Consider the following 26212-nt stretch of genomic DNA (forward strand, 5'->3'; position numbering starts at 1 on the left):
CTCCTTCTCTCTCTCATTTATTTTGCCGTTCTCTCTAGAGTGTACTCCCTCTGTCCCACAATAAGTTCATTTTGTCCCAAAATAAGTTAATTTTTGAGTAATCATTGCGTCGGAGTTTGTGAAAGTAGTGGATAAATGCATTGGGAGTATATAAAGAGAGGCATAATTGCATTGGGATTTGATAAAGTGAGGGTATTATAATCTTTTTGGTTTTGTATTGGTATGTGTGATATGGGTGAAAAATGAAATTATTTTGGGACGGAGGGAGTAGACTCAAGTTTTTTCCATTTAATTTTCACTGTGCCTTATTATCTAGACTGCTGTAGTGCCATGTTCCTAAGATTTTCTGATCTATTTAATACTAAAAATGGACAAGGCAAAATGATATACATGCAAGTTGTAACTTACATATAAATAAATTGTTTCTGCAAAGTATAAAATATCCTTCTGAAAATCATAGTCGACTTAGGTGGGCACCTAGGGCTGCATTTTTGTATTCAGTTTACCCCGAAGGTTTTCCTTCAGGTGGAGATGTGGAGTGTTTGCTCTCACTTTGTTAAAATGGTATGGCAACATGAGCAAACCTTCCTATCTCCATAAACCTGCATATGCAAATCCACATGAACCTCCACAGTATGCTTATACTAATACCTGTAAAGAAGCTCAAAGTCCTTACAAATTTGACTTTTCTTAATTTTAGCCTTCCATCTAGGATACAGAGGGTGTGTTTAGTTCCTGAAAAAAGTTCAAAGTTTGAAGAAAGTTGGGAGTTTGGAAAAAAAATTGGAAGTTTATGTGTGTAGGAAAGTTTTTGATGTGATATGATGTGATGGAAAGTTGGGAATAAGGGGGAAACTAAACACGGCCAGAATTGACATGCCTAATGGAGATACATTTACTACGGAATACCTGATGGGGATGGGATGAAATTTATTAGATTGTGACTAGGAAAACCCTGCGCCTCACCACCCAGCCAGCAGACACTAGTTTTGAACTATTCTTTTGAGACTTGGACTCTAAATTCAAACTTCCAATCTTGAGTTCGAAAATGGTGGTTGGTTTCTAGCTGGTAAGTGCTAACCTCTTCTTTGGAAACAGCATAGCTGTATTTCAAGGGGAGCCTTAAACCTTTTCTTTTAATGTTCATTCTTCAACAGAGTAGAAGCTAAAGTTGGTGTCTGTTGTTTCTGATAATAAGTGTCATGATAGATATGGAAGTTGGCAATGAACTCTTCATGAGCCCATGTATAAATCATCAAGTAAGCTGTTTTTGCTTTTCCATGTATATCCTAATTCATATATTTAGGGCACACCTACTACTTATAAGGTAGCTAGCATGTTCTCATCCACCACAACTCCCAAGCCTGTAGACAACCTGAACCTTGGTGGTGAACTTTCAACTCCTAAATATCAATTTCTCTTTAATATTGAAGATCAGAACAGATCCAATAAGATCATAGCAGCCATGAAGGCAGTAGCAGAATAGAAATATAAATGAATTAGCTGATTTTCGCCCTCACAGTTCAAGCTGGAAAAACTGGCTCCCAGCAGATAAACCAACAGGAATGGGAGATGGAAGAAAGGAAAGGATCACCCTGTGCATGGGTCCCCAGCCTGCGCAGCTACCATCCCTACCAGATAAAGGAAAAGATGTTAAGGTGTGTTATAAATGTTACAACAGATGTTTCTTCTTGTTTATCCCATCTGAGTTTTTTTATCAGCTTACCCACGCATCTGGTTGTGTATCAGGTGTAGTGCACCTACCAGATATTTAAATTCAAAACCTCACCCACGTATTCAGTGGGGGTCACTATAAAAGAAGGCATCCTTCCTTCTTTGAGCCCCACCCTGATCATATTTGTTAGATGTGCTTAACTTTGTTGTCCTGCTTCCAAATCTTGCCCCTTGTTATATTGTCTCCAAGTCCAATATTGTCACCAACCTCTTAGATTGTTCTTTACATGATATTTCTTTGTGTTAGTTAATATTTATGCTATTTGTGAGTAAGCTTGTCTTCTGGCCTCAAGGCTCAAGAGTTAAGACCATGAATTCTGACATTTGCTCCTTTTTTTTTTTGGATAATTCCACCTTTTCTTTTTCTTTTTTCAGTTCATGGTCAAAGATTCTTATTTGAAAAAAAAAAACATTATTGTCTAAGACTTTAATTCACTGGGCTAACGGAAGTAAACTCATAATGGCAATCTGATCCGCAGTAGTGTCACACGGCCACATTGTTAAATATACTTTCACAGTGCATATACTGTTGTGCTGCTCGGTAGTTTGTACTACTTCCTCAGTCCCATAATATATCAACGTGGTATTAGATAGCACACAACATAGTACTACGCCCTTCGCTGTACACCATTGTCCAAATTTGTATTACGATATTATGTCTCATCTAGTACTAGGTTGTTATATTTATGGTTGTAGTTACATTTATGTATCACTCTCATCGACTAGAAACTATCTACGGATATGGAATTTAATACGGTCCATAAGTTTAACTGTTGCTTTTAGTTTATAATGGTACACAAACTTTGCCAATTTCATCTCAAGAGAAAAACTTAGCTCATTTGTTACTACCATTACTCAAGAGTCACCAGCAGCCAGGTGCCAGCTTTGTTCACAGTAGTCCAGTCCATTTTTTATAGATATATTTTTAAGACTCAGTAGTTACTAGTTACTCCATCCGTTTCATAATATAAGTCATTCTAGCATCGTCCATATTAACATCTATATGAATGTGGGCAATACTAGAATGACTTACATGTCTAAATTCATTAACATCTATATGAATGTGTACAATGCTAGAATAACTTACATTATGAAATGGAGGAAGTACGTAACATTTCCGTTCTGCATTCATCTATTGCATACATTTTATTTGCTTGCAAGTTGCCTTGTGCAACTATGCAATTCTACTTACAGTGGATGGTCGGTGTACCAGTACGTTGATCAAATGTTGGCAATACGGGCACCAGTGTTGGCCTGGGAGCACCTGTATTGGTACCTCGACATCATCAGCCCAATGAAGGGTCTCAAGGTAAGTATGCTTGGTTGAAGTTAAATTTGATACTATGAAAATTGATTTACTGACAATCTAAAAGATATAATTTACTGACGATTTTCTCCCCCCTACACACCTGGAAAGTTCTTTTGCCGATCATTGTTGTCCGTCTGATGTGTGTCCGAGCCTCCTTGCAATTATACCGTTTGTGGACGTCTGGTGGATAGCGTTCATCCTCAATCATTCATTCTGCTACGGTGCTACCGGCCTATTGGAACTAGGTTTTCTTTTGTTGGTACTAAGGTGGTCTTTGGATCCAGTTCAGGGACTAAATTTTAGTCCATGTTACATCGGATGTTTGAACACTAATTAGATGTATTAAACGTAGACTAATAATAAAACTAATTGTATAAATGAAAGCTAATTCGTGAGACAATTTTTTTAAGCCTAATTAATTCATAATTAGCACATATTTACTATAGCATCAGATAGGCTAATCATGGATTAATTAGACTCAATATTCGTCCCGCGAATTAGTCTAGGGTTATAGTATGTGTTTTATCATTAGTCTACGTTTAATACTTCTAATTAGTGTCTAAATATCCGATGTAACAGGAATTAAATTTTAGGTCCACACACCACCAAAGATGGAGTAACGCTGTTTGGTCGTAGTCGTGTCTGCTGTTAACCTGATGCTGTCACGCCTGATACCTCCAGTTCAGCTGTTGTTTTTCCCCTGTATACGCAAGGGGGTTGCGCATCTCTTCTGTACAGTAGCAGTACTAAGAGGGTGTTAGATTCAGGGCGTAAAGTTTTAGCGTATCACATCGGGTATTATATATAGGGTGTCGCATAGGGTGTTGGATCATAGTCACAAAGTTCCTGGGTCGATGGGATCGAGGAACGGGGTCGAGGAACGTGATACGCTACTTGCGAGAGGTTTTTACAAGGTGGGGACGAAAATGACCCCGCGTTTTCGAGACGGGGACGGCGTTCCCGGGTCGAGGATCGCTGCAGGATCATAGTCACAAAGTTCCTGGGTCGATGGGATCGAGGAACGGGGTCGAGGAACGTGATACGCTACTTGCGAGAGGTTTTTACAAGGTGGGGACGAAAATGACCCCGCGTTTTTGGGACGGGGACGGCGTTCCCGGGTCGAGGATCGCTGCCACCGACCCCGTTTCCTGTGACTATGGTACTTGGGACACTAATAAAAAAACTAATTATAGTATCCATCAATAAACCGCAAGACGAATTTATTAAGCCTAATTAATCTATCATTAGCATATGTTTACTGTAGCACCACATTGTCAAATCATGGAGCAATTACACTTAAAAGGTTTGTCTCGCAAAGTAGTCGCAATCTGTGCAATTAGTTTTTTAGTCTATATTTAATACTTTATGCAGGTGTTCAAACATTCGATGTGACAGGGTGTAAAATTTTAAGGTGGGATCTAAACAGCGTGATACCGTGCCATCAGGCAATTACAACAGCGACCCAGCAGCAGATGAACAAGAAGAGAAATTATATGAAAGCTATTCCCTCCTTTAAAAAAAAAACTCAATCTAAACGGGATATGATCCTTCATAGTATAATGAATCTAGATAATCTTCTGGTCAGATTCGTTGAGTTAGAAGGATTACATCCCTTCTAGGTTTTTTTTTTTTTTAAGAGTGAGTACTATCTGACAACCAGAATTGAACTGACTAAACAGAAAAGCAAAGGACTCCACTCGAGAGATATCAGATGTTCACTGTTTGGTCCACTGTGCACCAAATCCTCGCCTCCTTCTGCCAGGTTGGCTGCTGGTAGCTGAAACACTGCATTGTCCCTCTCCTTCCAGATCACCCAAGCCACTGAAATTAGCAAGGTGTTGGATGCTATCTTGAGGCCTGATACGTCCAGTTCTGGTTGACCTGGTCCCTATGTCAGCTGTTAACCTGACGCTATTAGGCCTGATACGTCCTGTTCTGGGTCCGGGTGTCCCCGGCATGGCCATGTGATCCGAGGGAGACGCTTGCAATCTTTCAGGGGGGAGAGCATTGTAACCTCGCGGCCACATCAATGTTTTATTGTGCAGTAGTAGCTGTCGAGTTATATCATCATGCATTCATTACCCATCATCTGCTCTGAATGGTACGTTCCCATCAGCCTCAAACTGTCAAATTGCCTTAATAAGCTTAATCGTTTCTCCTACAAAGAATCAGTTGGTGCTAAAATTTAAATTCTAAGACATAATTTTGAAGTAAAATTTTAGGGCATTTTCAATGTAGTTTCTTTTTTCAGCATTTATTTTTAAATCGCATGAACGCATATGTAAAAATTGACTATATTTTTTTCTAGTAAACTATAGTATATATATGGGAGACATCGAAGTAGGGGCAAGAACGAAAATGTCCCATACTCCCTCCATCCTAAAATATAAGGCTCAACCACTCTAACACAGAGACTAAGAAATAATTTAATCACCTCCTTGATTGAATTGCATCCATATATGCAAGCAATGTGATTGGAAGACTTAATGGTACATGAATTAAAATAAATCAAATTTAAAGAATCAAGAGGTGATAGTAAATGTATTCATGCATGCATGCCTTATATTATGAGACATGGGAAAAAAGTGGTTGTTCCTTATATTTTAGGATGGAGGGAGCAGTATATAATCAGCTCTTGGATAATTGATGAGGGTGAATTTGGTCCATTAGGCCCACCAAAGCACCAACCCGTGGCTGCACTCGACAATCTAGTGGCTTCTGCAAAACGTTGCATGGCATTCAGTTCCTTTCTTTCTGGAACCAGTAGCAATCGCCTGGTCACACACGATCACATCGTGCATCTTGATGCGATACGAGGACCGGTTCGCAACATCCATATAGGAGTAATGGATAAGCCTAAAAGCATCAGTTACATCACCCTTGAAGGCCAATTTAATGATGGACCAAAACCATTAAAACCAACCACGTGCACGACAGTATAATTGAAAGAGATCTTGCAGAATTCTTTAACATTGATAAGCAATCCACTTAAATGCTTGTTTGCACAACTTGGGAGCTGGGAATCCCCCAAGGCCCCAGTTCCAACCAGAAAAAAAAGATATGCAACCCTAGTGAGACACATTGCAGTCAAGCACAGCTTGTTCATGCCAAACTCCATTCAGGTTAGCCTGCCATAGCTTAACCATGCCATCACCTCCGGTCGATGCGAGTGTCATACCGCCCATGTCCCATTCCAGTTGCAGGACCTAGTAAGGTGTGAAAAACAAGCATGTGTACCGAATAATCAGTAAAAATTACACTAGGACCAGTCCTCTTCAACTATGCTGTAATTTGTCAAGGAGCCTCATGAACAACAAAAGACATTCTCCAGAAAGCCCATGTAATACAGCCAATAACTACTGCACAAAGACAAGACAAGTTTATTGTACCTCCCCATCATGGCCAGAAAGTACAGCCACATTCTCAGTTGACAGGCTGCCGTCAGATTCAGCGCTTAAGCCTATATGCCAGATTGCGATTCCTTTACATGTCGCAACTGCTATGATCTCATATGGTCTGAAACACATTATGTGAAAATAATTACCAGAGCATATTAGGATGGTAAAAACAAACCCCTATGCCCATGGGAGATTGAAACACTATCTGAATATGATGCTCTACCAGGGCTCTTATAAGCATGGTCATGATGGACCAATTGCCATACTTTTTCGAAGCCCAGACCAAGATCACCCAACCATCAATTAGCCTTTAGTTTTGCATGCTGACTATGTTTATATGTTCCACGTGCCATCATGTACATACTAACTATAGCTTATTCGAACCCCCAAATCTGTTCACCATTTTCATTTTCATTCTCAACAGCTCAAAATTCCAAAATATATCATTTTACTTGTCTCCCAGATTGCTACATTATTATAGAGGCAGAGGACACAATGTTGAATATTAAACCAAACGCAGCAAGTGTCAAACAACATAATATATCTAAATTATGGCAAAAGAACAGGAAATGTATTCGACTAATAATCTTCTACATAGTGTGTATTTGAACATGTCAAAATTTACTTGCCTGATTCCATAGTTGCTACGAGCTGCAACATTTTTACACGACAGAAACAACAATGAACACCATAAGTGGCTCAAGCATAAGTCAATCACCCTCATCCAATGACAATTTCATCTTAAGAAACCAGTTATTTGTTATAGAAGTTAAGCAACTAAATGATGCTAATATCAGCAGTGAACGCAAAACATTCAAAACACAATACATATTGAAAAATTAAGGCATGTCAACTGTTATGCTTGCTGAAGAAAGGAACAACCTGCCGATGTTAGGAGCCCATGCTACAGCATGCACTATATCCCCCTTATCCTGAGGTGAGCCAAGCTCAACAAGGGGGAGCCAACGCTGGTGAGCTTCTTCGAACTCCCAAATCTGTTCACCATTTTCATTATTTTATTAGAATAGTGTCAGAAACAGACGACAGCTCATGAACTAGGCAAAAGAAAAACTGATTACTCACTAAATACAAAACCAAATCTACTTCATGCAAGGTTTCAGTAATACTTTTTACAGATTTAAACCTACAATGATCTCCCGAATTACTACTACTATTTATTTCCTCCAAATGCAGAAGAGATAAAATAGTGGTTTGCTTTTCTACTTCTTGGTTATCTATTCTCTATTTTACTTAAAATGTTAGTAGTGGTGGTGTCCATTCCCACACCACACCTACCACTAACATCTGGGTCCCACAATCTATACTATTACACCACCTTTTAACAAGTCCTCCATTTCACTATTAGCTCCCCCCAAATTTCAAAATCACCTATTACTTGTTCAATAAGAAAAATCATAGTATTACTTAGACTAAATAAGTGCTTATTAATTGATTTAATAAGCTAGAAACTCAATTTGTTTTCCGCTGCAATGCACGGGCTCTAGGCTAGTAAGTAGTAAATATAGAAGGTAAATTTGAGCATATGAAAGAAAATTTAATGCATGGAAGATCTCTATGCAAAAGAACAATTACTTTATGCTTTATTTAGTATGCATAAACAGATGTACTACAGAAGAACGATGTTGATAGGAAATAATAAGTTCTGTCCTGCTGCTACCTGCTGGAATGGAGTCACTGTAATTTATGCAGACAATAATGAAATAAAAATAGTACTACACTAAATTCCACGTACCTTACAAGAGTTGAAATTTGGAGAGTCTGAATTGAAACCAATAGCAAAACTAGCCTGCTGACTTTCACCTCTTCTTGGACTCCATGCAATTGATGCAGAAGTACATGCTGGCTTCCCAGATCGGGAAACAGGATCTGTAATGTTCTGGAACTCCGCCTGAAATGTTGTTATTACTTAGTAATTGCTATTGTTAAACAGATCAGATGACTATAGCACTATTCAATGGAAGAAATGGGTTTGCTAGTTTAGATTAGCAAGGAATATATAGGAACCAAACTAAATGATTGAGAACATTGGTAAATGTGAACAGAAGTTAGATAAACCTGAAGCTGCCACTTGTCTAATTCCAACGAGTCCAAGAGCTCATAAACCTTCACTTGGCCATCTGAGTATGCAGTAACCTGTGGAGACCAACAGAAGTTACTACTTACTACCAACGAATGAGGTACACACGCAACATATCATATGTGGACACCAATACAAAAGTTTCGATACACAGACAACCTGCAGAACAGTCAAAGCAAAATAACATTTAATTGCATAAATATGAGTTGTTGCTGGCTAGTCACTATTGGTTGTTTCTAGTTAACATTTCTAGACTTTTGTGCTGCTTAACAAACTTTCATATGCTCATTAACATAGCTCCATTGTGGCATTGCCTTCATCTACTGTAATTTAATCTGATGTACAAGGTGCAGAGAGTACTTTCAGCAAGTCTGAACCATCTACAGAAATTTCGTGATTTATAATGAATGCCATTTCTCCCAAATAAAGAAAAATAAAAAATGGTTCTATTGGCATGAAAAAGGTGTGAATTGGAGTTGCAAACACAAATTCAGATGTTAGAGCTTACCATTTTTAGACTAGACAGTTGTAATCCAAACTGTACGTGTAGTATGTGAGAATTGCCACTCTCAAATACTTTACATTTCCTCCAGGTTGGAAGTTGATCATCTGTCAAAGGAAAATTTGAGTTTGACTGCCATTTCCATATAAAGAAAATAACAAGGAATGCAGTACAGCATGAAATAAAACGTTTTCTTTTCTGAAAGAAAATAACAAAAGAGTTGTGATAAATATAGTATATGTTTAACTGAAATATGTACCACTAAGAGAATTTAGCAACATTTATTTTATTACTTTGTTAATCAAATAAGTATTTTACACAAACCATTTAATATTTCTCATTTGAATTTTCATAAGAACATGTGCATTAAGTGAATTTCAGGTAAACTCACTAGAGCTTTAGGAGAACTTGATGTCGCTATACTGGTTTAGATATATTGTTGGTTGCACTACAAATAACATATCATTAAAAGAAACTGTCCATTCTGACTCCCCTGAAAGTTTCCCCGTTGGAGTACTTAAACACCTAAACCTTTTTTTTGTTCTAAGTCTTGCTTCATCCCTCTGAACTACTAAAACCACATCATTTCACTCACTAGTGACATTTTCTTTGTTTCTCCTCATACAAGAAGTGTCTTCAAGTTAAAATTTTGTGGAAAGGTAGATGATAATGAATGCTATGTTACAAAATATTTCAAAACTTTTAATGGCCATTTCCATAGGTTGGGAGAACCTAATATTTCAAAACAAAACAAAAGAGAATCTGCAATATTCTAGAAAAAAGAGGTCACGATGTACATGATAAATCAAAATATCATAAGAAAAGTGCTTGAAATCCAATACCCAAGTACAAACAAAATTAAAACCATGGAAGTAGCAGGAACAATAACAATATTCTACTCTGTATCAGCCACATACATTTTGATGGCCAAAGGCAAGTTGAGTTAGCTATATAGACTGTAACAGTAAGTACATAAAAATCAATGGTTCCCAACTTCCCATGTGGCCTTTAACATCACTTGGATAAGTTATTGTTCAGATTTTTCAATATAAAGAACTAAGAAAAGGAAACTCTCTCTCCACCGCAAAGTAGACCAAAACACAACTTAAAAGGCATAAGAACAACTAACCTTCACTGACCTCTTCCCACAAAGATAGCGTCCCATCAGCACAAACACAAGCTATAGCATCCCCATAGTCCGGAGGAAGCCACACGATATTCAGGATCGCATGCTTGTGGGCCTGACTCAACACCATAACGAACCCAGGTCAAACAAATGGATGTGGTAACAGAAACCACAGAGCAAACACAAGAGATATCAAACAGAAACATGCAATGGATAACACAGCAACAATCATTTACCGTTCCATTTCCTTCAGTACAACATCTCCTGATAATTTCCAGAACAATCACCAATTCAACCTCACGACTCTAGCAATACACATGTATTTACTGTTCTAGTTTGGCACACTAATAATACAAACACACTAAAATGTCCTGGTATATCATGTGTTTGGTTGAAAGTAGACTAATTTTCTGCACTAAAGAACAAGAGCCCTGCATTATTTACTAGTACTAAATACACATCCATGACGAATTTTCCTATGCAGGTATGCGTACAAGCAGAATCCTGATACACTAACAAAAAGCCCTAAGCTTTGCACCAATACCAACTACGCTTCGAAGCTCAAGAGCGAGAAAGGGGCAGGTTCCTGGTGGGGTTGAAGATACTCAGGGTTTAAGGCGGGGGGAGGATTCTGGTTTCGGTGGTAAACCTGACCTGCCACTTGGAGGAAGGCGACGGCTGGGACTGGGAGTCGTAGACGGAGACGAAGCCGTCGACGGCGCCGGCGGCGAGGCGGCGGCCGCAGTGGTTCCAGCCTACGCACGCCGCGCCGGCCCCCAGCTCCGCCACCTGCCGCTCCGCCATTCCTCCCTGAGATGAGATGCCCTCGCCTACGGTGGCGGCGGCGGCGAGAGCACGCAGCCTGCTCGGAGGTGGGTTTGTTGGAGGAGAGAACGAGACGCGGCGGCCCAGTTGGGTTGGGTGTACGGACATTGGTCCGTTCCGTTTGCTAGGTGGGTTGGTCTGTCTTTACGTGTTCATCAACTTTGGGGTGGTAGTTTAGTTTAGTTGGGCTGTAATGTGGGCTTATATTTTGGTAATTTGCATTATTATTATTATTAACAAAACTGTTACTCGTTGTCTTTTCTAAGGTACTCTTTGGCGCTGATCGGTAATGCTGCACGTTCATTTTATACGGCTGTAACAGGACGCCCAGCTTGCTAGCTGCAGCTGCCAACACAAACGATCAAAGTCTCTGTTTATGCTTATGAGTCTGAGCCGAAAAGTCTAATATAAATAAACAAACAGTTTATTTTTTAGTATTTTAATGCTATAAGTCACTCTTACATTGTTAATCCAAGTGTTATTAACAGCTTTATGACCTTATCTTACAGTCTCTGGTTTCAGTTCTAACTCAAGATGCTTCAATTTTCCTCAAGTAAAAGAAAACAGAGGCAGCTACCATAGGGAGGCGCATCAAGTGTGTTGTACCAACCGGGATAAACAGCTTTATTTTCCCTAAAACAACCTGCACGTCAGCTACATTACCGTTCCGGCTCAACTAAAATGGGCCACAATGTGACAAATACGGTTTAGGCCCCTACTAATTGAGCCCCATTCCTGAGCTATATGGGCCAGAATATATATGGGCCCCTTCGAACATGACGTCACCACGCTGCCCTGCAAACCGTCACCCCACTCGCCCCCCATCGACTTCGTACCAGACCGTCGCCGCCGCCTTCGATCCCTCGCCTCGCCTCGCCTCGCCTCGCGTCGCGCGCATGGCGAGAACTCCGGTGGCAGCGGAGTCCGGCTCCGACCTCCGTTTCGGCTTGCTCGAGGAAGGCCGGCCGCATCCCCCGGTCGTCGCGGCCGCGGCGGCGGCGCTCGTGGGCGGAGCGCAGCGGCGCCGCAACTCGACGCCTCCATGGCTGCACGCGCTTAGGGTAACTGCATTCGTCAACCCCTGTTTTCCTCAGATTTCTCCCCGTCCAAATCCGTCTGATCTAGTTTCTTTCGTTCTTCCCAGTTGTACTGCATCATCGCCGCCACCGCGATGGTGGCCGTCTTCGCCGCGTGGGTTTTCCCCCGGTGCAAGGGCAAGCAGGACGTGCTCCTGTGCGTCGTCGCCCTAGCCGGTGCCGTGTTCACCGGGCCGATCCTGGGGTTTCTGCTGACGACGTGCGCCGCCGACGCCGACGACCACGAGGCGGCCGCGCGCGTCGCCTCGCGCTACACCAGGTGCGAGGAGAACGTGGGACGATCCGTCATCCTGGCCGTTGCGCTGCTGGGCCTCTACGCCATCTACCTCGCCGCCGTGAGCTGCGGCGGAGAAGTCGACAGGTTCCTGCTGGCGGCTTACTACGGCGTGATGGGCGTCGGGGTGATCGTTGGGCACTCCGTTTCGTGGATCATGGTAAATGCCAATTGCTTTTTCTCGGTGGTTGCAATTGGTTTTTGATTCGACAATGATCGTAGGTTAATGAAAAATGTGTTCTGAATTCAATCTCGCAGGGATGCTTTCTGCGCCGCGATTAGAGATGGAGAGCAGTGGATCATGGTATGTCAATTATTTGCTTTCTCGGCAACCGCAACTGGTTTGATTCGACGATGATCGTTGGGTAATGAAACACTGGTTTTGAATTCAATGTCACAAGGATGCTTTCTAGCTATGCTGTGATTAGAGATGGAGAGCAGTATTAGGATAGATACATCGGTCCTATGGATACTCAGTTTTTGATTCTCGTCATTAATGGAGAATATATGGCACCTTAATTACTGTCTACGGATTGCTTTTAATCAGAGCAGCTTGGCATAGATAATGAGATGAGGAACTGCTTTGTTGTTCACTTGTTCTTCTTCCATTCTACCAATGCAAGATTACTTAAGCATGCGTTCTACCGTTTCTATTACTACTTGTTCCACTGTTCTGTAATGCAATGCTAGTTCCACTGTTCGGTAATGCAATGGTAAGAAGAAAGCTTGCAATTTTGTGCAATTAGAGCTAACAGTTTTGTTTCAGACCATAATAATAAGTATCTTAAACATCTGAGCATCTCTTGCATCATGTGGCTGAACCGAATACACATTATATTAGAACTTTGTTTGTCTGGAGAGTGAAATGCTTCTTTCTCAGTTTATAGAAGTGATTAAATTCATAATCTCGCACCGGAGAAAGAGTCGTTAGATCATACTGATCACCTTAGTATGGTCGATACAAGCAGATTTAACAAATCTAATAGGCATATGCACATTCTTTTTAATTCCCATCATTGATGGAGCATTATACGTTACTGTTGCTTTTAATAATAGGAGGTTTTTTTAGTTGGCACAAAGATGAGATGACGAACCGGACTGTTATTCTTGTATTTACCCGTGGAAAATTGCTTAAGTTCATGTTCTGCCTTTTTATGGAGTCCGTGTCGCCGCCCCTCCCCCGCCGCCGCGTCGCTCGTCGCCGGCTACCGACACCCTCCTCCTCTCCCGCCTCGCACTGCTGGCCTCGCAGAGAAGGGAGGGAGAGAGAGAGATGAGGAAGGGAGAGAAGAAGGGAAAAGAGAGAGAGAGAGAGGAGGCTGATGTGGCCACACTGATATGTGGGGGCGCATGTGGCTCCACTCAGCCGTCATGTCGGATAAAACCGGGGTAAAAACCACCGAAGAACCTAAAGCGGACAGTTTTGTAAGTTGAGGGTTGTCATATATCAGGTTTTACCGTTGGGGGATGATTTTGTAACTCGATGAGAAGTTGAGGGACCTTCGGTGTACTTTTTCCTTCCTGAGAAATGGGCGAGAATACTTACAGCAAGGATGATTCGATGGAACCTTCCGATTGGTGTGGACTGTGCGTTGCAACCGATGGTACAACTTCTAATAGTACTTATTGTGAGCGATTATAAACTTTTAAGAGGATGTTTTGTATGTCATTCAAATGATTATATTTTTTTAAAAAAAGTTCAACAAGATAGATTAACATATGATAAATCACTTCATATATATGCAAGTTAAATTTTGACTTCTACAAATTACAATAAAAAAACAAATTAAATCCGTTTTTTAACTTGTTGAAGTTAAATTTGACATTGCATGTTTGTGGAGTGGTTTATCATATATTAATCTATCTTATTAAAAAAATATTTTTTATAACCATTTAGATGACTTTATTTTTTATAGCGTATATTAATCATTTTTTTATAACCAAATTCAACTTCGACGTTCCATCCGCGCGCGGGGTGGTGATCAACCGCGCACCTTCCACTTGCCGACCATCCCGGCGAGCGCCTGGTGCTGCGGTCCACCCGGTGCCGACGCCATCTCCGCCGCTGCACGCAGCTCGCCGGCCTTCTTCCGTGCCGCCGCACCCATCTCCCCGACCATCAGCTTCCTCACCGCCGACGCCACCTCCTCCCGCGGCACCACCCCGTAGTCCGGCCGCGCGCTCGACGGCCGCACCCGCACCGCCAGCCCGACCCGCTGCGACGACAGCATCACGGCGTTCATCCTCTGCTCGGCGAACAGCGGCCACGCCAGCATCGGCACGCCCGCCGACGCGGCCTCCAGCGTCGAGTTCCACCCGCAGTGCGACAAGAACCCTCCCACGGCGCGGTGGTTCAGGACCTCCACCTGCGGCGCCCACAGCGGCACGGCGAGCCCGGCGCCCTTCGTCCTCTCGACGAACCCCTCAGGTAGGTAGCTCATCGGGTCGTCATTGTCGCCACGGTCGTTCGTCCCGAAGTAGCTCGCACTGACGTCCTTGTCGCTGGGGAAGCGCACCACCCATAGGAACCTCTGCCCGCTCGCCTCCAGCCCCGCCGCCAGCTCCGCCGTCTGCGCGACGGACAGCGTGCCGCCGCTGCCCAAACACACGTACAGCACAGATCCGTCCGGCTGTTCGTCGAGCCACCGTATGCAGACGTCGTTCGCCGCCTCGCTGGTGGGCGACCGGACGAGCGGGCCGACCGCGTAGGCCGGAGGGTACACGCCTTTGTCCGAAAGCTCCTTGAACGCCACAAGTGTGTCGTGCTCCATGGCGTCGAAGGTGTTGATGAGGAAGCCGTCAGCGAGGAGGTAGTCGAGCCCCAGCTCTACCATGAGCTGGTACACGGGGTTGGCGCGGTTTTGCACGGGGTCGATGAGGTCGGCGCCGTGCAGCGGCACGCATCCCGGGAGGACGACCGGCTCCGGGAGGTCGCGGCACTCGCAGGCGGTGGTCGTGGCGAGCTCCGGGGTGTAGAGCAGCGTGGTCAGGCACAGGAGGTTCGAGGTGAAGAAGACGTATCGCGGGATGCCGAGCTCGGCCGCCACGGCGAGCGCCGCGGGACAGAGGAGGTCGGCGAGGAACGCCGTGACGCCGGCGGGGGATGAGCCGAGGAAGGAGAGCAGGAGCTCACGGAGGTGCGGGAGCGTGCGGCGCACGACGGTGAAGACGCGCGTCTCGATGCGCTCGTCGGCGGGGAGGTCGTCGAGGGACACCTCCGGGAGCGCCATGGCGGTGACGCCCCGCGGGAGGGAGGCGAGCGCGGAGGAGTTCCTTGCCGTGGAGAGGTTGGTGTACGTGACGATCGTGGCGGTGCAACCGTGGTGCGTGGAGAGGCACGCCGCGAGCTGCGCCGCCGGGACGACGTGCCCCGCGCCGGGGCTCACCAGCAGCACGACGTGCGGGACAGTGGCATGCACCGCCGGCGCCATGACACACCAAAATGTTACAGCCGCTGACACCTCTGCAGCACTACTCCTTGTATAGCTTATATTTATAGAGCACCGTGCCTGAGAGCGGCATTTAGGTAGATGGCACATCCTGATTATCCCCGTTGCAAAAGGGAGGGCTGAGATTGGACAATGGCAGCGGTCCCTGCAACCCCAAACTGCAGCAGAGCATATGATTCCGGGATCCGTACAAATACCGACGTATGTTTCGGAACGGCATCGACCTTTTTTTTAGATAACGGAAGAACGGTATCGAATGCCATTGGAATTGGGGACGTCTTGTGGACGAATGTTCGCGTCTCACTAACCGTTCCGAGGGTGTGGCTATACGATGGCTGGCGCCGCCTCCACTACCACACAAAAGATTTTTCCGTGCGGGTGGAATCGATTTTTGCGTGCGGAGCTTCCACCCATCTGGAAGGTGGCGTCTGCGAAAATCCCGATTTTTTTTAAGTACGGGTGACGCATCCACAAGCGAAAATCGATTTTCGCGTGCGGGCGCTTAGGCCGCCCGCACGGGAAAAATAAAAAACCGAAACAAAAAAAAATCAAAATCCACCCGCAAACCCTAACCTAGCCACCGTCAACACCACCGCCATTACCGTCGCCGCCGCCACCACTGCCTTGCCGCAGGCCCGTCGTCAATGTTGCCGCCACCACCTCGTCGTTGCCGCCTTGCCCGAGGCTCGCCGTCGTCGTCCCCATGTCGCCGGTGACGGATCCAGCCTCTCCGCAGCGGCAGGCGACGGATCCGGCCTCCCCGTGGCAGCCGGCGACGGATCCAGCCTCCACACGGCGGCCAGAGACGGATCCGCTCCGCCACCACCACCGCAGCCGATGCCGCCACTGATGTCACCGCGGCGCCCGCCGATGCCGCCGCTGATGTTACCGCAGCGCCCGCCGATGCCGCCGCTGATGTCTCCGTGGCGCCCGCCGATGTCGTCGTCGCACTCGCTGATGCAGCCGCGGCACCCGCCAATGCCGCTGCCTCTGCCGCCCTAACCGAGGGCGCCGGCGTCGCCGAGGAGGAGAGGGGGAGGGAGACGGGAGGATGGGGAGGAGGAGACGGAGAGGGAGAGGGAGAGGGAGATAGAGGATGGGAGGATGGTGGGGAGGAAATTAATGGCTGCGCGCGCCCGTGACGGGAGGATAAGGTTGCCAGCGCGTGGGGTGGGCTATTTTCATGTGCGGGTCACTTAAAAGGCCCGCACACAAAAATAGGCTTATTTTCGCGTGCGGGCCTGTTAAATGAACCGCACACGAAAATAGATTTTCCTGTGCGGGCGACGCCCTGGTGCCCGTCCCTCATTTTTCTGTGCAGTTGCACTTATGGTCCGCCTGTAAACAAACTAGTCTGGTGTCCATGAAAATCCTTCGTGTAGTAGTGCGGGGAAGTATCCGGTGCAATCACCTAATTCAGTGCAACTATGCAATTCTCATTCTACAGCGTTGGATCGAGAAATGGACGTTCGAGATTCGTCCACATCACTATGAGTTAAAATTTAACTCCCAGTAAATTTTAACTCATGAGTGAATCTGCGAGTTAAATTTTAACTCATGATGACGTGGATGAATCTCGGACGTCCATTTCTCGATCCAACGGTGTAAGATGAGAGTTGCATAGTTGCACTGAATTAGTTGATTGCACCGGATACTTCCCCGTAGTAGTGCTCCCCGCGTGATTTTTCTCTTTTCTTTTTTTTTCACGATTTTTTTTCTTTCCTTTTTTGTTTTTTCTGATTATTTTTTTAATCTTTAGCACACGTATTTTCAATTGTTTTGAGTTAAAAGTTTTTAAATCTTGACTTGAAATTTTTCAAATCTCGACTTAAAAGTTTTCAAATTAGGACTTGAAATGTTTTTAAATCTCGACTTGAAAGTTTTCAAATCTCGAGTTGAAAATTTTCAAATATGAGTTGATAGTTTTTAAAATTTTTCTTGCAAATTTAAATTTTGAGTTGAAAGTTTTTAAATCTCAACTTGAAAGTTTTCAAATTTTGTCTTACACATTTAAATTTTGAGTTGAAAATTTTCTAATTGAGTTCAAAGTTTTTAAAATTTGACTTCAAAAGTTTTCAAATCTAACTTGAAAGTTTTCAATCTGTTAGTAGAAAAAAATCTTTCAAAAAAAGGAAATTGTCAGGGTTACGGATAAGGTATACCCTCTATTCTTAGATATACGATGGGCACCGATACGGTATACCCACGTGTGTATGGATAGTTTCCGTATACGTTAAGGAAATCTATCACGTGATAGAAGCAGAATCTACATACGGAAGGAGTCCTACTCGGACGAGTTTGGGTCTTTACCATATCGTGAGGGTTCTGATATCTCCGAGTCCTACTGACTCGCGGTATATAAGGGACCCCTTGGGCAGGACCTAATGCATCGAATATTACTGCGAACACATCCCCCACAGCCTACGGAGCCGGAGCTTACAGGAGCCAAGTCGCCGGGAGATCTAGTCGGACCAACTCTATGGTCTCGTCGGTATCATCGAGTTTTGTTATTCCCTTTGTAATCTGTGGTTTCCATCATATAATCCCATATCAGTTGGATTAGTGCTATTACCTACCAAGAGGCCCGAACCTATTTGCTTGATGTCATACTACGTAGATTCTCGTATCAACGGACCCCAATATCTTCTATATTCAGTTTACGGGTATCCCGTCGACAGAAATCTTATCTTAATTACCTTTATTATTTAGTTAGTTAGTTAGGCTAAACTTTCGGAAGCGCTCGCCGCCAACGCGCAAGCGCGTTAGCTTTTTCACCGTTCCGATAGCCTGTCATTATCCGTACGTAATCGTAGGCGCAACCAATTTTTGTTGTTTCAGTTAGAACAAGTCCAATACATGCTTTATCTTTATCTTTTTCCAATTTTGTTTGGATTGTACTCTATCTTTTTTGAAGAATAATATCCGGTGATATATCAATTTTTAATTTCTATTGAATTTATACACTAAACTATATAATTGCATACTATATAATTTCTATATAATATATAGACATATATAAAGTCTACATATATATAAAGTTTATATAATAAAGTCTACTTATATAAGCTTTTTATTAGAAAAAGTCTACATGAAAAAAGTTTGTTAGAAAAAGACTTAAAAATTAAATCAGGAAAAAAATAGGACTGGAAAAAATAGAAACGCTCGATACGTACGTACTTGTACTTACGGGGCAATCACGTAAAAAAAGGAAACAGAAAAAAACGGAAGTAAAAGAGGAAGCGGAAAAACTGAACACAAAAGAAAGAAACGTGTGTGAACCATATGGTCCCAACCCATTCGCGCGATCGTCACCCACTAGCCTTTCCGATTGTTTCAGTGTCAGATAACACTACTAGAAAAAGTATTTTTCTCGACGTGGGTTTTTATTAACAGACGGATATGATTTTTGGAGCCAAATAACCACCTACAAAAATATAAATCGGGATAAAGTTTCCTATCCGTCTGCGAAAATAGATTTTTGCAGGCCGACCACTTTTTCGCAGGCGCACCTTATATGGTATGCCTGCAAAAATCCTATCTACCCAAATAAAATCCTACCTACCCATCCTTATCCTCTCCTCTCCACCACTCGTTCCCTCCTCTCTCTCTCTTCCCTTCTCATCTTATCCTCTCCTTCCTTCCTTCCGCGGGCCGGCGGAGGGCGTCGGCGACGTCGCGGGTGGCGGCGCAGACGGAGGGGCCGGCGGTGGCGTGGGCGAAGGGCGTGGGCGGAGGGGGCGGCGGCGGCGACGTGGGCGGATCCCCTCCGGCGGTGGCCCTCTCCCGGTGTGGCGGCTCCCCTCCCCTCCCAGATCCGACCGGAGGGAGGCCGGGGGATGGCGGCGGCGGCGACGGCTCCCGGTGCTGCGGCGGCAGCGGTGAGGTGACGTGGGCGGCTCCCCTCCCCGGCGGCGGCGGCTCCCGGTGCTGCTGCGGTGGCGGCGGCGAGGCAATTTTTTTTGTTTTTTTATTGGATTTTCACAGGCGGGCTGTTGCCCCGACTGCGAAAATGGATGATTTTCACAGTCGTTGGTCTGCAGGTGGTCCTCCCCTCTGCCTGCAAAAATTGGTTTTGGCCGCCTACGAAAAAGCTTTTTCTAGTAGTGAAAGTCATTTCGTAGCTTTATCAAATTAAAGATTAAATTTAGTTTTGCATATTTTAAAGGATATGTCAACATAATGTAGATTGAATTAGATATTGGACTATGTAGAATATATATATGTCAATAATAGATATTGGACTATGTAGAATATATAGATATTGGACTATGTAGAGACCTCCCCATGTCCATTATAGAAATAAGCAGAAGGGTTTCAATATTTTCTGCAGAAAAATATAGTGCAATATGAAGCCTAAAAGCTCTTCAGATCAACTAAGGGTGTGTTCAACACTCTCCTGTTCCATCTTCTACTTCCTATATAATAATTTCCGCGTATAAGTATTTCGAGTTACTAAACGGGTTTTTAGAAAATCTATAAAGTTGCTCTAAAAATTTATATTAATCTAGTTTTATTTTACTAACAAATAAAAAATCTTGCACTAATGGGAGAAGCTCCCAACCCTTCCATCCAAACGCAGCCTAAGACTATCTCCCTACTCCTAGTATATGCATACTGAACAATAAATATGACATCCCATCTTTACTTCCACATGCAGAGTAACAAACCCAAAAAAAAACTAGAAGAAAAAAAAAGAAGATAACTACTCCCCTGGTAAAAAAAAAAGAGTTAACATAAAAGGGGATGTGACCCCTCCTAGTGCAACGTCCAGATTCGTTTTACTAGGAGCAGTTGCATAATTGCATAAGGGGTTACATCTCCTCCTAGATCGGCTTTTTTTTTTTTTTGACAGAGGAGGTAGGCTAATAGGCCAAGCCACTGAAGGAAACAAAGATGTATATAATTCATAGCAGCATTATTGTCCAGTCTTTATCTTCTCTTTTCCTGTTGGCAACGCATCAGAGGAAAGGGTCGTCCCTTTGTCTTTCACCCCCCTAGAAGCTTGTTCCTGTTCTTCCAGCCATGTTGAGGGTTGTAGATCTCACTTACTAGTATTTGCTTTAGGAGCCTGACCCTCGCCAGCAATTTTTCTTCCCTTGATGACAATTTCTGCAAAACAACCCATATTGTAATCCGAGATAAACGCACAACGACGCAAATTAAGTTGTTTCTATAAGGATCATTTGGCAAAGTATTTTTCATTCAACAGTGTTTCTTCCTTTTCAAATTGTCATATGACTGCAGCCATGCTCCTATAAGGTTTTGCACAGGCTGTTTTATGGGACCAAAACTAAAACCACACATAACACTGGGATCAGCATCATTAACTATACCGTCCAATGGACGGTGTGATGTGACCTGGGCTAGTTGCCCTCTAAAAATCGGAGAAAATTAACGGGAATGCTAGGGGACGGGATACCGTCCCCCAACAGGATACTCCTCCTCCACAATGTGATTCTTATCCATACACGCATCAGGCCTGCTCACTCGCCGCCGTCGCTGTCCCCCGCCGCCGCCGCGCTCGTCCCCCGTCGCCTCCGCCGCCGCCACCGTGCCCGTCCGCCGCCACTGCCGCCGCGCCCATCCTCCACCGCCGCCACGCCCATCCCCCATCGACGCTGCGCCCATCCCCCACCGCCGCCGTCGCTGTCCCCCGCCACCGCGCCCGTCCCCCGCTACCGCCGCCGTCGCCACGCTTGTCCCCTGCTGCCGCCGTCGCCGTCCTTGTCAACAGGGGACGGCTGCAGGGGGCGAGCGCGCGTGTCGGGATGCTCCTCCCCCAACGGGATGCCCAGCTATATCTAGTAGGAATCACCTGATACCTGGCAGGTATCATCCGATACCTCGCAAATATCACGCGATACATGATAGAAATCGTCTGATACCTGACAAGTATCACATGATACCTCGCGAGTATCATGCGATACGTGGTAGAAATCGTCTAATACATGACAGTTGTCGCATGATACCTCGTGAGTATCACGTGATACATGGTTGTAAGTCTGATACCTAATAGGTTTCACATGATACCTCGTGAGTATATCACACGATACGTGGTAGAAATCGCATGATACCTGATAAATATCACATGATACTTGCAAGTATCACCTGAAACGTGTGTAGAATTGTTTGATACCTGATAGGTATCACACCTGATACCTACTTGGGATCATCCTGTTGTGTAGAATCGTATGATACCTGATAGGTATCACACCTGATACCTACTCGGGATCATCCCGTTCGAAAACGGGATTCCGTTATATAGCAGCCCCAATGATGAGGGTGGATTCGCCTCCCAATAGCGCTCCGAGCCTTTTCGAGGCGACGTGCTTGCTTTTGCTGATATCCACGTCGCCCCGCTCTCTCTGCATGTGTGAGTCTAGGGTTGCGCGGGCCCGACTGCTTTGTGTTCCTACGCTTGGAGCGTGCCTTCTTCCTCGTGACCGTGCCTCCCACGCGCGTACGCTGCAGCTGCCGTGTGCTGGGATATCGCTCATTGGGCCATCACAGTTGGGCCCAACCAACAACGGTGCACTCTCAGACTCGCCATCTCGTCGCTCACTCGTAAACATGAACGTTAGGGCACACATCGGCACAGTACACCCTTCTGTCCTGCCAAGATACTGAGAGTGCGCTTCCCCCGTCCTCTCTCACTCGCTCGCATTCAAGGCTGCCACGACGCCCTCTACCGCATCCGTGCATGGCATGGTAGCGGTAGCTCCCTCCAGGCCAGCTGAGTCGTTGCCCTCCCGACAGATGGTTGTGGCGACGTCACCTCCACTTATACCTACAGGGAGCTTGTCTCCACCGACGGTGATAAGGCAACAAATTGTGGTAGTGCCTGCTGGCCTCGGGGTTGATTATATTCGGTGACGCTAGCCTTGGGGCTAACCAAATTTGCCGGCAGTCAGCCTTCTCATGCACCTTGCTGGAATCATGCAGCTCCAATATAGCTCCTCGACGGATGACATGATGGGGCCATCGTGCTATTGTTTGACGTTGGCGCCGTCACCTCCATTGCCAGCTAGTGACGACATGCACTTAAGGAAGCTTGCGAGGATAATGGGAGGGAGGAGAGCTGACGGCGGTGGTGCAGTGCTCGGGTCCACATAGTCGAGGAGGTGAGGAGAAACAAACCGCGTTGTCCCCAAGACCAAGCCGCCCACAGACCTGTGTGATTTTAGGTGGTACCAACCCTGTTAGGCTGATCCGTGGTAGGTATCAGGTGGTACCATACCTATAGGTTTCACATTGATACTTAGCTGGTATCATCCCATCTAGAATGGGATCCCGTGCAACAACATCTCTCAAAAGAAAATAATTGTTTGGTCGAAAATGCTATATATCCGATCGACGTGTACGACCAGCGTACGACTACGTCATTGGCCGTCCGCCGTCCGTAACTTCTGCAATGATCGCTAATTCAATTGGGCTTACGTCGTGTATTTCGCTGTTGTCGTATGCTGGTTGTACGCATCGGTCGGACGTATAGCAGCGTTGTTGTTTGGTTCCTCTCAAGCCGGAAGCAAGCCTTGAAGCACTTTTGTAGTTTAGACCAGGTGACGGTTGTAGCAACAATGACGTCGAGAATTCTAGTAGAAAAATGATAAACAATATTTCGATAAAGAGAAAGTAGGTGGAGAAATTAAATTGAAAAATATTATGATGGGTTGAAAAGAGAAATTATATAGAGAAACTATATATATTTTGAGATGAATTTTTAGCGCTACACATCATTGTATTTTGGGATAGAGAGAGTGATTTTTTTATTGCATATTTTTTTTTATAAAGAGCCGAGTAGATATGAAATGCTAGCTATACAAGGAACCATCTGTCATTATATTTTTAGATGGAAGGAATAGGATAAATCACGACCAAACACTAAAACATCAATATAGCACTTCTAGTGCTAATTCACATCCGACCAGACCAGTTCATCATTTCATAGTACGATGAGACATGCAATCATCACAGACTAAAAACAAATGAGAGCATAGAATAGCTAGTACTGTTTACTGTCTTCTCCGAGATCTTGAACGTTCTGAGGTTGCTGGTTGATCGTTTGAATCTGTTTCGTGGGAGAAACCTTTTATATTTGAAAAGTAAATGAGTGAAACTCTCGTCAGAGCCAGAGTACGGATAACTCGTCACAATTCAGAAGCTCCAACCGCGCGCGCGGGGTGGTGATCAACCGCGCCCCTTCCACTCCCCGACCACCGCCTCGAGCGCCTGTTGCTGCGGCCCGCCAGGCGCCGATGCCACCGCCGCCGCCGCACGCAGCTCGCGGGCCTTCTTCCGCGCCGCCGCGCCCTTCTTCCCGGCCATCAGCTCCCTCACCGCCGACGCCACCTCCTCCCGCGTCACCACCCCGCGGTCGTCGTCCGGTCGCACCCGCAGCGCCGCCAGCCCAACCCTCTCCGACGACAGCATCACGGCGTTCATCTTCTGCTCCGCGAACAGCGGCCACGCCAGCGTCGGCACGCCCGCCGACGCGGCCTCCAGCGTCGAGTTCCACCCGCAGTGCGACACGAACCCTCCCACGGCGCGGTGGTTCAGGACCTCCACCTGCGGCGCCCACAGCGGCACGGCGAGACCGGTGCCCTTCGTCCTCCCGAGGAAACCCTCCGGCAGGTAGCTCGTCGGGTCGTCGGCCTCGCCATGGTTGGTCGTCCCGAAGTAGCTCGCGCTGACGTCCTTGTCGCTGGGGAAGCGCACCACCCATAGGAACCTCTGCCCGCTCGCCTCCAGCCCCGCCGCCAGCTCCGCCGTCTGCTCGACTGACAGCGTCCCGCCGGTGCCGAAACAGACGTACAGGACTGACCCGTCCGGCTGTTCGTCGAGCCAACGTATGCAGGTGTCGTTCTCCGCCTCGCCGGAGGGCGACCGGACGAGCGGGCCGACCGCGTAGGCTGGAGGGTACACGCCTTTGTCGGAAAGCTCCTTGAACGCCCCTAGTGTGTCATGCTCCATGGCGTCGAAGGTGTTGATGAGGAAGCCGTCGGCGAGGAGGTAGTCGAGCCCCAGCTCGACGATGAGCGGGTACACGGGGTTGGCACGGTCCTGCAAGGGGTCGACGAGGTCGGTGCCGTGCAGCGGCACGCATCCCGGGAGGACGACCGGCTCTGGGAGGTCGCGGCACTCGCAGGTGGTGGTCCTGGCGAGCTCTGGGGTGTAGAGCAGCGTGGTCAGGCACAGGAGGTTCGAGGTGAAGAAGACGTATCGCGGGATGCCGAGCTCGGCCGCCACGGCGAGCGCCGCGGGGCAGAGCATGTCGGTGAGTAACGTCGTGACGCCGGCGGGGGAGGATGAGCCGAGGCAGGAGAGCAGGAGCTCACGGAGGTGCGGGAGCGTGCGGCGCACGACGGCGAAGATGCGCGTCTCGATGCGCGCGTCGGCGGGGAGGTCGTCGAGGGACACCTCCGGGAGCGCTGTGGCGGTGACGCCCGTCGGGAGGGAGGCGAGCGCGGAGTTCCTTGCCGTGGAGAGGTTGGTGTACGTGACGATCGTGGCCGTGCAGCCGTGGTGCGTGGCGAGGCGCGCCGCGAGCTGGGCAGCCGGGGCGACGTGCCCCGCGCCGGGGCTCGGGAGCAGTACGACGTGCGGGGTAACGGCATGCGCCGGCGCCATGACACCAAAATGTTACTGCCGCTGGCTTAGGTAGCGCGTTCCTCTGGGTAGAAACCGTTTTAAACACCCGGGGGTGGACGTGTACCCATTTCTTATATTTCAACTAAATGGTTATGAAAATCTTTTTAAAAAATTGACAAGATAGATTAATATGTAATATATCAGTTCATAAACATTTAAGTTTAAATTCGACTTATGCAAGTTGTAATAAAAATAACAAATTTGACTGCGATTATATATATACTAGTTAGAGTTTAATTTGTTATTTTTTTATAACTTGTAGAAACCAAATTTAAACTTACATGTTTGTGAAGTGATATATTACATACATATTAATCTATCTTGTAATTTTTTTAATTCTTTTCCTAACTATTTAGTTAACATAGAAGAAATGGGTAGACTCCACCTAAGTGGCCAGAATCCATATGTGGAGGGGAGGAGGAGAGGAGAGGAGGGTGCTGGAGAGGATCTTGATCTTGAGGGGGAGGAGGAGAGTTGAGATATTTTTATTCTGTGGAGAGGTGGGTGGATAAGGACGCATGGGCGGTGCGTGAATTTTTTTTAATAGATGGTGGTTATTCTACCGCTGGTGAAAATCAATTTTCGCTGGCGGTTGCTTAAGTGGACCGCCAACAAAAATAATCGTATCTTTCCCTACTGAACTATATAACCCAATGGCCAGCTAAAATTATTCATCTTTGCTGGCGGCGCATCTAAGTGACCGCCAGCGAAAATGAACATATCTTTGCTGACGGCCGATATAACGTGGCTGC

General features: G+C 45.9%; 4 protein-coding genes across 4 annotated transcripts; 1 reads left to right on the top strand and 3 right to left on the bottom strand.

The window, feature by feature from the left end:
• Positions 1 to 5982: 5982 nt before the first annotated feature.
• On the bottom strand, positions 5983 to 11100 carry LOC127774026 (protein SEH1). The gene is made up of 8 exons (XM_052300299.1): positions 10822 to 11100; positions 10171 to 10282; positions 9048 to 9148; positions 8518 to 8595; positions 8195 to 8350; positions 7324 to 7436; positions 6433 to 6559; positions 5983 to 6249 (listed from the first exon to the last, which is right to left on the bottom strand). Exons 1-8 carry the CDS (start codon positions 11098 to 11100, stop codon positions 6112 to 6114), a joined length of 1104 nt encoding a protein of 367 aa, XP_052156259.1. The 3' UTR covers positions 5983 to 6111.
• Positions 11101 to 11572: 472 nt separating this feature from the next.
• LOC127760111 (uncharacterized) lies at positions 11573 to 13014 on the top strand. Its single transcript, XM_052284323.1, has 3 exons — positions 11573 to 12053; positions 12137 to 12523; positions 12622 to 13014. The coding sequence occupies exons 1-3, from the start codon at positions 11769 to 11771 to the stop codon at positions 12643 to 12645; spliced, it is 696 nt and encodes a 231-aa protein (XP_052140283.1). The 5' UTR covers positions 11573 to 11768; the 3' UTR covers positions 12646 to 13014.
• Positions 13015 to 13772: 758 nt separating this feature from the next.
• Positions 13773 to 15825, bottom strand: LOC127764434 (hydroquinone glucosyltransferase-like). Its single transcript, XM_052289316.1, has one exon. The coding sequence runs from the start codon at positions 15792 to 15794 to the stop codon at positions 14346 to 14348; it is 1449 nt and encodes a 482-aa protein (XP_052145276.1). The 5' UTR covers positions 15795 to 15825; the 3' UTR covers positions 13773 to 14345.
• Positions 15826 to 23605: 7780 nt separating this feature from the next.
• On the bottom strand, positions 23606 to 25479 carry LOC127764441 (hydroquinone glucosyltransferase-like). Its single transcript, XM_052289326.1, has one exon. It carries the CDS (start codon positions 25437 to 25439, stop codon positions 24000 to 24002), a length of 1440 nt encoding a protein of 479 aa, XP_052145286.1. The 5' UTR covers positions 25440 to 25479; the 3' UTR covers positions 23606 to 23999.
• Between the last annotated feature and the right edge of the window lie 733 nt (positions 25480 to 26212).

This window comes from Oryza glaberrima, chromosome 1 (genome assembly GCF_000147395.1).
Source record: "Oryza glaberrima chromosome 1, OglaRS2, whole genome shotgun sequence".
NCBI lineage: Eukaryota > Viridiplantae > Streptophyta > Magnoliopsida > Poales > Poaceae > Oryza > Oryza glaberrima.